The sequence below is a fragment of the Dendropsophus ebraccatus genome, chromosome 7, assembly GCF_027789765.1.
Source record: "Dendropsophus ebraccatus isolate aDenEbr1 chromosome 7, aDenEbr1.pat, whole genome shotgun sequence".
NCBI lineage: Eukaryota > Metazoa > Chordata > Amphibia > Anura > Hylidae > Dendropsophus > Dendropsophus ebraccatus.
The window spans coordinates 87,273,071-87,291,121 of NC_091460.1; the positions used below are offsets into that span (position 1 = coordinate 87,273,071).

Here is an 18,051-nt window from a genome sequence, read left to right on the forward strand (position 1 = left end):
TTCCCGCCCAGAGAACAGCTCCCGCCCAGAGAACTGGGACAGACTGGAGAAGCTGTTCCCTGCGGCAGGGAGAAGCAGCAGCAGCCCAGGGAAAGCATTGGCTGGCAGCTGCCAGAGAGGGTGGCCGGCACTGAGGCACAGGCGGCCAGGAGAGGAGTCCCTGCAGCTTGTGCAGCTACCACCATTCTGTTACGTTAGAACTCGGCATTGGCCAGTCTGAATTTCTAACAGCGGGTGGCCAGTTCAAACTGCCGCTCCGCCAAAGGAAACGCCCATCATTATAATGGGAATCCCTGCTCCTGTACCCTAGGTGTCGGAACACCTCAATAACTGTCAGCTCAAAAATAGTTTAGCTGACAGTAATCCTTTTGGATTTTACTCGGCTAACAAACAAAACTTCAGGGGGAAATTTAGTTTGAATACCTATGTGTTCAATCACCGAGGTGTTACTGTATAGTTCTGACAGAGGAAATCATGACATATTAGTAAAGCAGCACAATATGATTGATCACATACTTACCATAGTTGTTTCTTGGATAGACCCAAAGCTGTTAATAAATATGTTGACTACAACATCGACTGGAATACCTACAAGTAGAGAAAAGCTTTAGAGGACCATACAACAAAAACAAGGATGAAACAGAATATTAACGTATGTAACCAAAATTTGCCCCTTTCCACAAGCTCGTCTAGAATCATATACGGTCAGCAATGTAACTAAAACAAGTTAAAATTTATTTAATGCTGCTTAAGTTTCAGGCAGCATGACACTAATAAGTGAAGCAACATGAGGTTACATAATATTGGTAGTAAATCTTAATGCATTCTAAAACTCAGATTAAACTAGTTTAAAAAGGAGACCATTATTTTGCTCAGTAATAGCAATAGCAGTAATGAACCATCTTATTTTGCTGCTAAATGTGTATCAATGTATAAAACAAATAACACACAGCTATAGTTACAGTATATAGCGATGAAGGAGCTGATGAAGGAAATGGTATGATTAAAAAAAATATATTTCTTTTACTGTAGCGCTAAAAATGGTTGCCACAGCAACCGAGATCTGTACTAGAACATTATTGTCAGTGGATTGCAGCCCACGCACTAACATCAAGTACACTTGCAGAGCAAATATATTGCTCTTCTGTATAATTTACCTCATACCTAGTCCTTCATATCCCTCATAGGTGTATTTTCATGGGGTGATTGCTGAACAGGCTTAAATCGGCTGGGAAAATTGAAGAAAAAACATCTAGCGGAATCTTAATGCAATTAACAAAGTTCATTGACGGACATTACATTGCTCTCAGATTATAGGGAGGAAAATAAGAGGTTTTCCCATAAGGTAAGGGCTGAGTGACTGATTTATTAAGCATTTCAGTGCACCACAATTATAATATTTGTCAGAATCGGCGGACGCTTGGCTCTGCCCTAGTGGCCACTGCATTACATCTGATGGGGGTTAGACACTGAGGAAGCGCTAAAGTAGAGAGCTACTGCACTTATTGTGTGGGCAGAGAGGAGGTCAGTAGCTCTCCACAATACTGCAACATCCAGACTGGTGGGAAGCAGGGCAGGTAGCTTATCCCTTGTTTACAAGATAAAAAATAAATATGAAAATCAGATGGAGTCTGCACTGTTCAGATGTCTAAAAAGGTGTGTGACTATTCCTGTTGGTGCAGCAGTATATCCTTAAAGCGAATGTACCACTATTTTTTAGACTACCTGGTTGGCAACAGTGCATACATCACAGTGGTGTGGCGCATTTTGGAAACCGCCACCTCATTCCTGCGATCTGCTTCAGTTTCTTTAAGCGCCCACAGTCTACCAATATCCCCTGCCCTCTGTGACGCCCCTTCATTAGAATCAAGCCTGGCTGCATCTACTTTATCTATTGTCACCTTTCACTGTAACCCTGTAAAGATCACCTTACAGTAGCCTACTTTCCAGAACAGGAAGTCTAAGCCCCTATCACAAGAAGCAATTATTGGCCATATGCACAATGTCGGCTGATCATTTTCTTTCAACACACTGCAACATCAACGTTGAGGACAGCATCAATCTGCTGCTGTCGCTCCATGGAATGAGAGCGACAGCAAGAGAACGATGCTATCTTCTATGAGCTGCCCCACGCTCCCCATGGCCCGCCTGGCTCTTACCCGCTCACTGCAGACGTGTGTAATAGTACTGTCAGCGAGCGAGGAACAAGGAGCAACCGGGCGCTGATCTCAGCACTCATTTGCTCCTCTGAATCGCCCCATGTAATAGGGACTTTGGTTTTAGATTTTGTGTTGAGACAGCAACATTTCAAAATATAGATCGCTAATGTCAAACCTGATTATATTTGTGGTCAGTTATATACTACAATGGGATTTTTTTACTAAAAGTAGCTCTACAAACATTTCCTTTATTAACTTCTATGTCAGAAAGACCTATGTATGTATCCTACATCATTGCAAAGTGTTTGCAGAACATGTTTTTTAATAATTAAATAGATAAAAAGCTAAAGTAAACAAATATATTAGATGGAAAAAAGCTTTTTATATTAAAATGCTGCATAATGCTTTTCACCTGTACATTATTAACTAGACACAAGGGGACATATGCCCAATTATATTACAACGGCCCACCTGCAGCAATTTCTCTCATACTTGGAATGCTGCACTGGAGAGTACAGGCATCACAGATTGTCTTTATTGGGTCAGTAACCATTTACTACAGAGCATCTGCCGCCTAAGTCTTCCCAGTGTATTAAGAAGATTCATTAAATATCACCTAAACCTTTTGGTGACTTGTTTTTATAGTTTAATATTTGTGTAAACTGTCTACTCTTATGTAATGATACATATAAATAATAATATCATGATGGATGGGGGGATAACTCATTTAAAACTGTGAACTGTTAAATATATCTGGGTGAGGGCTAATACACTATGTTAAAACGTTACAGTCACTTAATTCAACTTTTGACATGCTCCACAGGCAGCTCAAACCTTTAAAAGGAAAGTAGAGGCTCTCAGCTCCATAAAACGTGGTACTTTTATTTCGAATGCATCTTAAAATAATAAACAATAAAATCACAGCTGCGCCGACGCGTTGCGAGGCATAGCCTCTTAATCATGGCAAATTATGTTAGATACTGATACATTTTTATACTGGTAAGATGCAAGTCTCCACATACAGACCGCCCCTAAAGGCGTCACTAGACTGACGTGGAAGCCACATGACTTACTTACAAGCTCAGGTACACAAGAAAAACGAGTAATGGAGTACAAATGCATATAAATACAAAAGATAAATATTCATTAATAAATATAATATAAATCATTTTTCAGGTTCAAACCTTTAGGATAGCGAGTGTCCAAAAACAAAATCCAAAAAGCTTCCCGTTTTCTCAATAGCTGGACCCAGTCGCCCCCCCGTGTAGGTTTGTTAACCCTCTCCAGGGCACATACTGAGAGGCTACTGGTGTCTCCTCCGTGGCAATCAATGAAATGTCTGGAAAGACCAGAAACAGCTTTTTTGTGAACCGCATTGTGTGAACGAATGTCTGACAGGTGTTCGCTGATGCGTAATTTTAACATACGTTTTGTTGAACCCACGTATTGTAAGCTGCAAGAGTTACAATCCGCTACGTAAATAATGTGTGTGGATTTACAGTTAATGAAAGATTTAATTAAAAAATTACGTCCAGTATTGCAAGATGTAATAGATGTCTGTTTAATGGCATATTTACACAGCGCGCATCTGGGGGTTCCACATTTGTAGAAACCTGTGGTTTTAAGCCAGTTGGTATTATTTGTACTTTTAGGGTACAAACCCACACACCGTATACACAGCAGATACGCAGCAAAAACGCAGCAGATTTGAAGCAGATTTGGTGGTGCAGATTTGATGCTGTGTTCAGTTATTTAGATCTAATCTACTGCGTATTTGCTGCGTGTTTGTTGCGTATTTGCTACGCATCGCAGCAGTAAATAGGCTGCGTATACGGTGTGTGGGTTTATACCCTTATAGACACGGGTGTTAATATTGCTAGGGGATAGAATGTTACCTAAGGTTTGGCCCCTTTTGGCTACACACCGTATGCCAGATGCCAATATTTTTTCACATTTAGAATCTTGTAGCAGTATAGGGACATATTTTTTAACGATGTTAGTGATTTCTCTATACTGGGGACTATATACAGTGGAAAAAGTGAGTTGATTTACTTTTTTGTTATAGGATTTTAAAGCCTCTCTATTATCTGTCCCATTACTGGGATGCTGTCTATCCAGCAGATGGTATATTCTATCATGAGATTCCGCTTTTTTACGTGCTCTCTCTATCACTGCAGAGCCATAGCCTCTTGCTTTTAGTCTCCCTGTGAGTTCCTCGGCCTCTGTTAGATAAGAGGCATCTTTGGAACAATTTCTGCGAGTACGAATGAACTCACCCACAGGGAGATTTCTGGTGACATGATTGGGATGACTACTGCTCGCCTGTAAAATGCCATTTCCGGCGGTAGGTTTTCTATACAGGCTAGTAGTAATATAGCCATCTTCCAAAGAGAAGTTTTAAGTCCAGAAATGGGATAGATTCTGTCTCGAATTGGTATGTGAATTTTAGGTTTAACGTATTCCCATTAATATATTTTACAAAATTTTCTACATCAGACCTATTACCCCTCCATACCAGGAGGAGGTCGTCAATATACCTCCCATACCAGAGAATAAATTCTCTGTATGGGTTGTGGATGTTAAACAAGACGACCTCCTCCCAGTAAGCCATGAATAAATTGGCCAGTGAAGGTGAAAAGCATGCGCCCATCGGGCATCCATTGGTCTAGAGGAAAAACTGATCCCCAAAAGAAAAGAAATTGTTGGTAAGTAAAAACTCCACTACCAAACAAAGGTAATCAGAAAGAACATTATCATAATTGCTATACTTGTGTAGATGGTATCTCAGGGCAAATAGAGCTGCTTCATGGGGTATGCTCGGATATAGAGCAGCAACGTCGCATGAGAGCCATGCCCCACCTTCAAAACAAGGAAGGTGTTGCAGGGCTGCCAGGAGACTTTTGCTGTCTCTAATATAACCTGCAGTACGTTTGGCTAGAGGCTGTAAATATCTATCCACCCATTTACACAGTCTTTCTGAGAGGGAACCTATTCCTGCCACAATAGGACGGAAAGGGGGTGGAAAAGTGTCTTTATGCGTTTTAGGTAACGCATGGAAAATTGCCATCACAGGGAAATCGGGAATAAGGTATCCGCCGAATTTGGTATTAAAAATACCCAATTCGATTCCCATATCTACAATACTTTTTAGTTTCTCTGTAATAATTTTTGTGGGGTCTGATGGCAATTCTCTATACGTACCCGTATCTGACAAGATGTTTTTTATTTCTTTAATATAAAGGCCTACGTCCAACACTACCACAGAACTACCTTTATCTGACTTGCGTATTATGATGTTAGGGTTGTGTAATAAATCAACTCACTTTTTCCACTGTATTGTCCCCAGTATAGAGAAATCACTAACATCGTAAAAAAATATGTCCCTATACTGCTACAAGATTCTAAATGTGAAAAAATATTGGCATCTGGCATACGGTGTGTAGCCAAAAGGGGCCAAACCTTAGGTAACATTCTATCCCCTAGCAATATTAACACCCGTGTCTATAAAAGTACAAATAATACCAACTGGCTTAAAACCACAGGTTTCTACAAATGTGGAACCCCCAGATGCGCGCTGTGTAAATATGCCATTAAACAGACATCTATTACATCTTGCAATACTGGACGTAATTTTTTAATTAAATCTTTCATTAACTGTAAATCCACACACATTATTTACGTAGCGGATTGTAACTCTTGCAGCTTACAATACGTGGGTTCAACAAAACGTATGTTAAAATTACGCATCAGCGAACACCTGTCAGACATTCGTTCACACAATGCGGTTCACAAAAAAGCTGTTTCTGGTCTTTCCAGACATTTCATTGATTGCCACGGAGGAGACACCAGTAGCCTCTCAGTATGTGCCCTGGAGAGGGTTAACAAACCTACACGGGAGGGCGACTGGGTCCAGCTATTGAGAAAACGGGAAGCTTTTTGGATTTTGTTTTTGGACACTCGCTATCCTAAAGGTTTGAACCTGAAAAATGATTTATATTATATTTATTAATGAATAGTTATCTTTTGTATTTATATGCATTTGTACTCCATTACTCGTTTTTCTTGTGTACCTGAGCTTGTAAGTAAGTCATGTGGCTTCCACGTCAGTCTAGTGACGCCTTTAGGGGCGGTCTGTATGTGGAGACTTGCATCTTACCAGTATAAAAATGTATCAGTATCTAACATAATTTGCCATGATTAAGAGGCTATGCCTCGCAACGCGTCGGCGCAGCTGTGATTTTATTGTTTATTATTTTAAGATGCATTCGAAATAAAAGTACCACGTTTTATGGAGCTGAGAGCCTCTACTTTCCTTTTGGATCCTGAACGGGTGACGGCCCGCCATACTACTCATCGTGCTCCACACCTGGAGAAAGTTTAAGCACATGTATCACGCCGAGAGGGTGAGCTGAGTCCATTTTGTCCCGAGCTCAAACCTTTAGGTCGTCCAGGGTTTCAGTGCGGAGACCCACTTGTATTATAAGCTACAGCTGCATGAAGCATGTGGCAGCATTCTTTATTTTCTGACTTAGCACGCAGACTGACTGATTACAGGTCATGGGCTTCGTTATTTTGTCTATGCGGCCCCTCTTCTGCTATCAGGTGGTCAACAGTTAGATGACAAAGGTTTAGATGATAAACACAGTACAACTTTCCACTTATATTGTCATCAAGATTTATGACAGTGTAACCACCAATGGCTGACAATAACTATTGGTAAATTCTATTGTGTACTGAATGTTTATATTTCTAAGGTGGACTCCAATGTCCAGCCTTCACTTCTGAAAGAAATTGCTGTCAAGACCCGTTTACTGCATATAAAACACTTTCCAGTGCCTACTTCAAGAGGTATTCCACTCAAACATAACTTTTTATATGCTGCTGCCCATGTTAAAGACTAAAAGTTGCAGATAGGGACTTGTTTACATCAGCCGCCTCAGAAAGGGAGGGTCTCTATAGCAGAAAGCAGAAACTAGAAACTGGAGGAAGGGGACTGAAAAGATAACAACAGGTATGGAATAAACTGGAATGAGTCTCACCATAGGCAGCATGAAACAACTGTACTGCACATAGCTGTACAAATGATTACTTCTAATTTCTGTAGTATTTTATAGGATCCTAGAGAACTCCTTTAACAGACTCATGCAGAGCCCTAAATTAATATATGCCCTTCTGAAGCGGATGGACAACATTAAGGGAGTTCTCAGCATCTAAAAGCCAGACAGGAGAATGCCTAGATATACTTTGCACTGCATGTATTTCAGCAGTTGAACATGGTTTAATGGGACAACAAATTTACTAAGTTTTATGATTATTTATTTTTATTATTTATTTATCTAAAAAAAATTTTTTTTCGATTTTACAGCTGAATCACCACCCAGACCAGCCACAGTCCGTGCTAGATATGGGTGCAAAGGAGACACAGCAGTACTCTGTTTCTTAAAGCTTACTTATGAGCAGCTCTCAGCACTATGGGCAGTCTGTGCAGCAATTTAGATCCAAAATCAAAAGTAAAGAAATGAAAGTACCTTAATTTAGAAAAATTAATAAAGTGTACATTCCCGCACCATACCTTTTTGTTGTTGTTCTGAACCAGAGGTACACTTAAGTGATATTTAATATTTAATTTATATAGTATATATTGTACTGTCATACCTAAAAATCAACACACACACTTCATTTTACTATACAACAAACCTTTAAAGTTTGGTCTTATCCTTGGATCATAGCTAACCAGCAGTCTGTTTAATATGTTGCTAGTGGAGTTCACGGGAACTCTTGCAAGATCTTCTGCAGATTGCTGACTGTAAGGAAAAAAGCAACAAAAGCACGTGATTCTCAACAATGAATGGTTCTGCACCACTAAGGGATGTTTCTGTAACTAAAACATACCACAATATAGGTGATTAGAACCTTATTGGGGGTTTGTCGCTAAAGTGTACTTGGCTCATAGACTTTAAAATAATAGGCTATTCAAGGGAGATGTGGGACCCCTATTTTAATGTAAGGTGGGGCTCTAAGTAAAAAAGAATAAAAATGGATACCTGACAGACCCATTAAAAATAAAGTTTAAAAAGAAAAAAAAAAAAAAAACACAGGTCCATGACGGTTCTGTAAAAGTGAACCTAACAAATTTGTTACAACCCTTAGGCATGGCTGAAATCTGTGCTATGACCTCTACATATACTGGAAGTCACTTTCTAAGTTCTAATATATACATGGATACACTTTTTGAATTTCTTGTCAATGCTTACATTGATTTGGAAATATTTGCCATCGAGTGGAAAAAGTTAGTATTCATTGTATTTCCAAACAAGAACCATAAAGGTGAGGTAATCCAAGGATCTGTATTGATTCCATATTGTATGAGATGCTAGCACATGGAATATGTATGGATGGAGTGTGCAGGGGAAGGTGTGTAGAAAAGTGTTTATATCCAGAGCTTGACATACCACAAAAATGTTAAGAAGGAAAATAGCTGAAGGACAATAACTATTCAGGTTAGTGGAAGGACTAAAGTGGTTAGGTTTATCCTCAAGGGGAGTGTCAAAGGCGTGTGGACATTTATTGGCTATAAATGCTCCACTGGGAATGTATAAAAAAGAGCTCTCATTCCATCTTTTCAGGTACCATCAGATCGGCAGCAGTGGGACTTAAGCCCATATTCCACGGGGTGACTATGAGGAACAAACGAGCGCTCGTTCCCCACTCGCTGTCGCGCTATTCCAGGCAGCAGCAGCGATCAGGTGAGTCAAGGGGGGGGGGGGGGCTCTGCTTGGCCAGCGGTAGAACTCGGACAAGTACTGCCAGGTGCTGAAACTGGCCCTTTAACTGTACATGCTTATAATCAGAAGTGCATACAGTTAAATACGGTGCTGTGTCTGTCAATTAACCTTCTGGCTGAAGGCAGCATTATGCCGTTCTCTCCTCCACAGCCTTGTGGCGTAAAAGTGATGCCATCCGCGGCCTCACAGAAGTCTGAAGACAGAGGGAGAAGTCATGGCGGAGGAGTATGTTTCTTTTTTTTTTTTTTTTTTCCTTCTCCATTTTTACAAATCAGGAAACCATCGGTTTCCTAAAAGGCTTCCTGATTAGTGTTTCCTGAAAATAAAAACAGCCACAGAGGTGTGAATGAGGGCCTTATCCCATAAAAAAATTGCACCACCTTTTAAAAAAATAAATAAAGGCAAACAAAAACCAGCAAGCTTGTAATGAATGTTGTGTCTTCTAAAGACAGAATAATTCATCTCAATATAACATGTAACCATGAGCTGGAAATACATTGAAGCCCAATTGTCATATTTTAGGAGACTGAGTTTGTAGCCAATTAGTTTTCTGAGCTCTAATTAGATTTGCACGCTTCAGAAACATTGCCAAATCACTGATCCATGGAAAGATAGTCACCTGCAGGTAATTTCTTCATGCACAGCAGGTTTCTTGTACAAAGCAAACATGACTGGTTCTATAGAGTTGGCTCAAACACAGGAAAACCACAGAGCTGCATTGTTGCAGGATAAGCCTGAACTGTGCAGCAAGAAAGAACCATTCCTTAAGAATCAATACATGCTCTGAAGCTTTGTTTAGCAGAACAGTAGGAAAAATAGTGCTGTACTGCAAAAGACATAGAAAAAAAACCCAACATTTTAATTACACGTTTTTCATTCGTGTCCATTTATTCTGCTCCTGGCACAGCATCAGCACAAAGTGTTGTTGTGCAGCAGGGAAGAGTAAGCGCAATACATGTGTAGTCGTAAAGTTAAAGCAGAGCAGAGGGGTAATAATCTGCTGGAAGTGACGACTAAGGTTTTTTTTATTGGGCGAAATGTGCTGTTTTGTGGTACAATCAGTGCCTTAAAGGTGTATAGCCCCAATAATTAACGAGAAGAAAGCCCTGTTAGCCCTTGGCTACTGTATTTGTCGAAAGGGGGCTCACTGAGAGACGCACATATGGTATACAATACTCTAGGTCTACTTCTGTAGGCTGTTAGGGGATACAATTTCACGCTATGCGATAATGCTTCTAGGGCATCTGTAAAGTACCAAGGGAAAAGTTGCCTTAAAAAAAATAATAAAAAGCTTATAGTCAAGAAGAGAAGATTAAACATATTGTAATAGACAAATGTGTGATAAAAGCTACAGAATGAGAACAAACGCACTGCAGTTATTGGTCCAATAATGTTACAGACTAAAACTGGAGAGAAGAGGGCTTCCATGGCATGTGAGGGCTGCCAACATACATTACACAAAGTGGGAATACCTATTTAACCAAATAGCTTTTTATCTTTAGGTTACGATTTTTCTATTTATTTTATTTTTTTACCTGGGATATCAGTGTCTTCTCAGAATTATCATTTATGAGCTATCCAAAGTGTCTGGATGTTTAGGGTACCAATGCTGGGACCCCTACCTGGGGAGCAGGGTTTCCAATGCAAAGAAAGCCTAAGGGCCGTATTACACAACCTGTCCCCTCAGCATTCACTCCCCCCTCGTTCCCTGCTCACTGCACAGTACTATTACACGCACAGACAGTGAGCGGGGAGCAGCAGGAGAGGCAGCCAAAACGATCCTTAGATCATTTGGACAGCCCATTGTAGTCAGCAGCAGTCTGTCCCCGCTGCTCCTCTAGGTTTACTCTTCAGAAAAGAAAGTATGTCATTCCCTTTGCCCTTACAATCTGTTAATCTGGTGTGCCCATATTCGGGAAGTATAGGCTTGAATGATCTTCCTGTCTGATAAATGTAGGTCATATGTGCATGGTAGCTTGCGTTCCAATTGGTGGCCGACATGCGTTCTACTGCTGAATGTTCATCCCGGAAGATGATGCATTTGTCTCCTCCCTGGACATGCATTGTGATTCCGGATAATGGATGTGATACCACTGACCCATATATAAACAGGTGTAGATGATAGCTTAGACACGCCCACTGAGGAAGGGCACATTGCACAAAACGTATGTGGGGGAGATTGGCACAGCGGGACATGGGTGACTTATGTTGACTAGCTCTCAGTTGTTTGGTATATGCAGGGTTGGGATGACATATCGGTGACTTATATTGACTAGCTCTCAGTTGTTTGGTATATGCAGGGTTGGGATGACATATCGGTGACTTATATTGACTAGCTCTCAGTTGTTTGGTATATGCAGGGTTGGCATGACATATCGTGACTTATATTGACTAGCTCTCAGTTGTTAGGTATATGCAGGGTTGGGAGGGTTTGCATACTTAGTCCTCAGTGTTGAGCAGCCAGACTTTGCTGCAACTCCTGTCATGATTACACACACTGATTATAGTACATAGTGCATGGCTGATTGAGCGGTTTACATGATATTAATATCACTTGGCCAATATTATATTTCTGTGAATCCAATAGCACCATTGTTTTAATGTTGTGTCTTGGTATGATAAAGCATAATATTTCAATTTAAAAGCCCATGTTTCTATTGGTATACAATTTTCGTGTATATTTGTTAAAATAGTGTATGTTGAACTGTAACTAATCTACACGGTTGATATGATATATTGCTGTCCAGTGGAACTAGTGTGTTCTATTGGTCTGCTTATGCAGCTTTTAGTGTTTTTTATTGTTACGGTAATTGTGTACACTTGATTTTTGGGGGGCAATGCACTTTTTTCATTTTAATGTAAAGATAAAAAATGTGTTTTGTTACCAATCTATTTTGGTAGCGCAGAGACACAGCTTTCCTGTAAGCCTCTCGGTAATTATATTTCAGTGGCAGCAGCTCAATGCTTAATGCCGTTTTTTCACTTCTGCTCCTTATTACTTCACATGCCATCTATGGTAGTGTACTGTAAATCATCCCACAGGATGCCGCCAGCCTATTCAGTGCAATTTTACCAGTACTATGTCATGGTACAGCAGTGAGGAATAGGTGTTGTGAAAGGATTGGCCAGATAAGTAAGGAAAGAAAGTCTGTGTGTGCACTAGTGGTAAAAGCCAAATTCTGATTTCACTCCCTGAAATGAGGAAAAATAAAAACAGGGGTGGGGAGGGTTTTAAAAAAAGAGACTTAAATGAATCTGTTAGGTCTGTACCAGGTACGGAGCTGCAGACACAAGCAGATAAGTAAAAGGGAGCAAAATTGCATTTTTCCATGAAAGCTGAGGTGCCACAGCATGCATCCCTACCTCTTCCTGTCTTGGTTAATTGACTTACAGGGCTGAAACCTCAGCCCTGTACACCAATCTGTCTAGACAGGGCGGATGTGGGAGGGAAGTGGCGAGCCTGCTGTGGCTCATAATCACTTCTGTGGTACTTCAGCTTCCATGTAAAATTTGAATTTTAAAACAAATGGTCATCAGCAAAGAATAAAGCATAATTTTTTTTTATCTCCCTATCACCTATCTGCTTGTGTCTGCAGCTCTGTACCTGGTAGGTATTTGACAGATTCCCTTTAAAGGGAAACGAATAGCATGAATATACATATATCCGTGCTGTCAGTATCCTTGTCATCAGCCTACAGGGTCAGTGTAAGAAAATCATGCAGGTCTGTAAAAATCTTATCCCTGGATACTCCCCTTAAAACTTACCGCTTCCAATGGATTATTTAGAGAAACACACACGCATATATAATCGACTGAACAGAATGGATAATGTTTGACAATTATTTAGTTGTTTCTTCTTTATTATTAATATGCTCATGCTTTAGCTATCATAATTAAAGATACATGTGTATTATTAATAAAGAGTAAAAGTGACATACGATGGGCAGAGATACTGCTTCTTTTTCCCCTTTCCTTTCTTTGAAGATTTCTCTTTAGAATGAACTCCATCCAACCATAAGGAAAATACGAGAAAAGCCAGAATCCCCAGTATGAACTTCATCGCGATACATTAACTTCACAGCAACAGACCTGTAAAATAAAAGAGTTTGTTAGTCTATAAAAGAAGTGCATGAGGCAGTGCCTGCAAAAGATAGATGTAATGGAAAAAAAATACGATGGAACATCACTGGACAGTCTACTGCATTACTCATGCGGCATCTCTTTCTCACACTGTACACTGAAAAGAAAAAAAAAAAAAGTGTCCCCAAAACATAATGGAGGGAATTGATCAAATGCAAGTTTTCTCAATCTTAAGAACAGAGACCCCAGTCTCCTTGTTGAATGGAGTGGCTGGTCACGCATGCATAATGCCACTCTATTCATTCTTATGGGGAGCGGGGAAACAGCTGAGCAGTAAGACTCCTCACAATGAGTAGGATAACTTTGTCAGATGGGAAATCCATTCATATGTGAACACGTGTCCTATAACGTCTCAATACCACATTTCTTTTCTCCCAACAATAAGGGTCCTTTTACACAGCCCAGTATGGGGCTGTGCAAGGATTCAGCAAGCGCCGATCAGTGAGATCGATGCTTGTTTGAAAGCAAGATTAATCGAGGGGCTGGGCTGTATGAACAATCACTGTATCGTTCGTACGGCCTTTAAATGTATTGCTATCAGTCACACATCCCCAGTTTACACAGGGAGATGTGTAACCAATTGCTAAAGATTTTAAAGCTCACACAAAATATGCGATCAGCTGAGGATTTGGCCTCAGCGGATCGCTGACACTTTTACACAGGTCTATTATCGTTTTGTTACTCCATTAAGGAGAAGTCTTAGGACATGAGTGAATATTATAAGCCAAGCGAGAACCCCCAAAACAGCCGCCTACAGAGAGTGAATAATAAGTACCAAAGGATAGTCCGCAACTGATGAACAAACAACTAGGGGGGGTTACGAACCTGGGACTAGTACCATGTGGCACGTAACACATACCAATAATATGCAATAGACTGCATCAGATACAGGAATTTACATCATAAATGGAGCATGTGCAAAACTGCAGATAAAGTGCATAATGTACATAATGTTGCAGCTTTGCACATGCTCCATTTATGATATAAATTACCGTATCTAATGATTATGATGCATATCAGGGAATCTGAAACACAACCTGCACTTTAGAACAGTGTCTAATATCAATAGAGTAGAGCCCAAATGGCTACTCTCAATCCTTAGCTATAAAGACCTTTTATTACATGTTACAGTCCCAGTAGGGACTAGGAACATACTTTAGAAAAGTTTGGCTGTTCTTTTGAGTATGAGCAACAGGAATTGGTAGGAGTTAGTGTTCAGAATAGGTTCGTTATTAGGATATAAAACTCCAGGCGTTTTGTGCCTTCCCATTCAGAGCTTTTATGTTTAACTGCTGGTCTGCGCTCGGCCATGCTTGGCAAAAGTCTGGATATCCATTCTTCATGATCTTCAAACTCCTTCATGTGAAACACATACTAGTTTAATTTAGCTTTGCCACTGACAAAACCAAACTGTTTTTAAACCAGATTAAATAATATGTTTCCTATCTTACCTGACTACACAGTATGGGAAAGTGACTGCCAATCAGCAGCTGGTGGACAGAAGGAGCTCGAGCTCATGAATATCGAGGCCTACCGAGCACACGCACCTAAGGCCTAAATTGGCTAGGTCAATAAGGGGTTAAAGAGTTTGTGCCATGAAGCAAAGCAAGTCAAGGAGAACAAATGTGCTGTTTAGTAAAGTTACTAAACACGTCTGTACTGGCTTTGTCCCCCACAGACCTAATTACTTCTTTCTTTCTTCTCAGAAATGTAACCCTGCTGTTGCCATGCAATAGTGCAGACTTTTTCCCACAACCCCCCTTGCTTTTTAGGCTCAGTGGAGATGCCAGTACTTCCTGGATATTGCAGTTCATGCAAGGCCCACCTTAGTCGTAACCAAAGTAAACAGGTTACCAAACCAAAGCAGGCACATGGGGGATTAGTCTATACCTCTTGGAGAGTACATTTGTATTCATTTCATATAATGCCATCTAGACCTGGTTTTTCTAATGATGCAACCCTTTTAAGAGGCCAGTCAAGCCATTTCAAGGGTCACTTTAACCTCTTAAGGACCCATGACGTACCGGCACGTCATGGATCACTGTCACTTAAGGACCCATGACGTGCCGGTACGTCATCCCTTTAAACAGGCGCCGCGGCCGGCCGGGTCCCGATCGGGGGAGATAGCCTGCTATAATACATAGCAGGCCATCTCTCCCTGTCGGCATGGAGGGTTGTTAACCCCCCCCATGCCGACGATCGCCGCTATTGGCTGATAAGCCCATAGCGGCGATCGGAACCTTTCCGGGCCATCGGTGGCCCGATGACCCGGAAAAAAATGGCGGTCGGTGCTGTCCGAGGACGGCACCGACCGCCATTACTGTAAAAAGTAATGGTGGTCACGGTACCACCGTCCCGATCGCCGTGAACGGCCGGCCAGCCGGCCGGCCGTTCACGGCGATCAAAGTCCCCACAAGTAATAAATACCTGCTCCGGACCCCTCAGCTAGGTAGCTGAGGGGTCCGGAGCAGGTATTTGTACATTACTCACCTGTCCCGGGGTCCTGATCGGCGTCTTCCGGGTTCCCGGCGTCCACTTCCTCTTGTTGGGACTTCGGCTTCTTCCGTGAGTCCCGATCGTCTCTTTCCGGCTCCAGCGTCGTCTATTTTCGTATTTTTCCGGCTCCAGCGTCGTCTATTTTCGGATCTTGCGCTCTGCTGCCCCCTAGCGGCTGATAAGTGTAATACACGTATCAGCCACTACAGGGATGTTCAGAATGTAGTAAAAAAAAAAATTTTTTTCCCAATTTTTTTTTTTTCTATTTTCCGCACCCTATCGCCGCTGAGTGTTGATCAGCATCGCACGAAAGTGCGCTGCTAATCAGCAACTCCTCCTTTTTGGCGTAGGGTGTTTTTTTTTTATATCCTACTGCCACGGTCTGCTTATAAGTGCCGAACATAAGTGCGGCATTCATCAGCAACACCATTTTTGGCGTAGGTTTTTTTTGTATACTTACTGTAAAAAACACGTAAAAAAACACTACATTACACCACACTACATTGAATAAAGTTTTACACTACACCACTACATACCCCATATACCAATCCCCATATAAAGATGGCCCCCAGGGTGTTTTCGGTGTCGGACGCATACATTATTATTGCCTCCGACACCGAAACAGCCAGTGAGGATGAATTGGGGGGATCCTTCTTTCCTCCATTCATCCTCATCCTCCTCATCATCCAGTGACGTGTCTGGGAGTAGCGTAGCGTACGCTGCCCCCCAGACACGTCTTTTCCGCCAGTACCGTCCCAATAAGAGATGACGGTATGGCGTGAAATTCTACAAACTCTGTGAGAGTACCTCAGGGTACACTTACAGATTTAGGGTACGTGCACACTGCGGAATGGCGAAGGATAACCCTTCGTGCATTCCGCAGCTGGCACCCGCCGGCGGACTGATGCAGGGGCGCGTCTCCGCCCGTGTCATAGACTCTATCCTATGCATGGGCGGATTCCATCATCCGTCATTCCATCAACACGTTGGACGCAGAGCGGAATCCGCCCGTGCATAGAATGGAGTCTACGACACGGACGGAGACGTGCGCCTGCATCAGTCCGCCGGCGGGTGCCAACTGCGGAATGCACAAAGGGTTATCCTTCGCGATTCCGCAGTGTGCACGTACCCTTAGAGTGTATGAAGGAAGGGACACTCGAATCCAGCCGCCAGATGCCCCCCCCCCCATCCTCGGAGTTAGTGGGGAGATCGTCCGGGAACTGATCTTCCCACTGCTGGATAAAGGTCACCACCACCCGTACGGGGATAACCTTTATACCAGCACCCCCTCTTCCGGTCCCTCGCTGCCCGAGCTACTGTAGCTTGCGGCACGATCCGAACATATCAGAAGTAGTAATAGAGCCCTAATATTTAGCAGCCATGGAGCGGACCCAGCGCTTCTGGATATGAAGGACCCCGTATCGCACCAGGACAACATTTTCCAGGTGACGTCCCCCACACTGGAGAACAGGAGACCCCAGAAGAAGTGCAGAGTGTGGGGTAACAGGGGGATCAGGAAGGACACCATTTACCAGTGTGACACCTGTCCTGATCCCCCCGGCCTCTGCATACTGGATCGCTTCAAGGCGCACTACACGTCATTGGGGTTCTACATTATCTAAATTCTGTCCCTTATTCCTATTTCAGGGGTCACGTTGATCCAGGGATTATTCTGATCGCCATTATGGAGTCGGGAAGGAATTTTTCCCCTGTGATGAGGCTACTGTCGTCTGCCTCACGAGGGGTTTTTGCCTTCCTCTGGATCAACACAGGTTGAATTTGATGGACACCTGTCATTTTCCAACCTTATAAACTAATAATTGGCCTAATACCCCCAAATAAATTAGAATTGTCCCTTTTCCCCAGCTAAATAGGTATGGCTGCCATTCCCATTAGAGGAGGCCATGATGCAATTACAAAGCCTCTGTGCGGCCAGGACAGTAGAAACCCCCCACAAGTGACCCCATTCTGGAAACTACACCCCATAAGGAATCTAACAAGTGGGGCAGCGGGTATATGGCCCCCTGGTGACGGCCACATTTGGGACGTGAAAATGAAAAAAATGGTATTTTTTATTTTCACGGCACATGTCCTACACATGTGCCCATCACTAGTGGGGTCCATATGCTCACTGCACCCCTTGTTAGATTCCTTATGGGGTGTAGTTTCCAGAATTGGGTCACTTGTGGGGGGTTTCTACTGTCCTGGCAGCACAGGAGCTTTGTAATTGCGACATGGCCTCCATCCCCCATTCCAGCCTCTAAATGGCGCTCTGTCCTTTTGGTGACTTGCCCTGTGCCCATATAGCACATTATGCCCACATATGGGGTATTTTCGTACTCAGGGGAAACTACCCTACACGTTTTGTGTTCATTTTCTTTTTTAACCCCTTGTGGAAATGGAAAAAAATCAAGGCTAGACCAACATTTAGTGTAATTTTTTTAAAATTTTTACTCTAAATCATTGATCTT

The 18,051-nt window shown here is 42.1% G+C and overlaps 1 protein-coding gene across 4 annotated transcripts in view; it reads right to left on the reverse strand.

The window, feature by feature from the left end:
- The window catches only part of GLRB (glycine receptor beta), a 148,418-nt gene that overhangs the window by 49,440 nt on the left and 80,927 nt on the right, over nt 1–18,051 (reverse strand). For all 4 annotated transcript variants that reach the window (XR_011363840.1, XR_011363838.1, XR_011363839.1 and 1 more), the window contains exons 2-4: nt 12,883–13,033; nt 7,857–7,963; nt 521–588 (exon numbers count right to left, since the gene is read on the reverse strand). Coding sequence is in view for 1 of the 4 variants with exons in the window: in XM_069976627.1 (XP_069832728.1) it covers nt 521–588; nt 7,857–7,963; nt 12,883–13,004 (297 nt within the window). In the remaining 3 variants the exon portion in view is untranslated. The remainder of the gene's footprint in view (nt 1–520; nt 589–7,856; nt 7,964–12,882; nt 13,034–18,051) is intronic.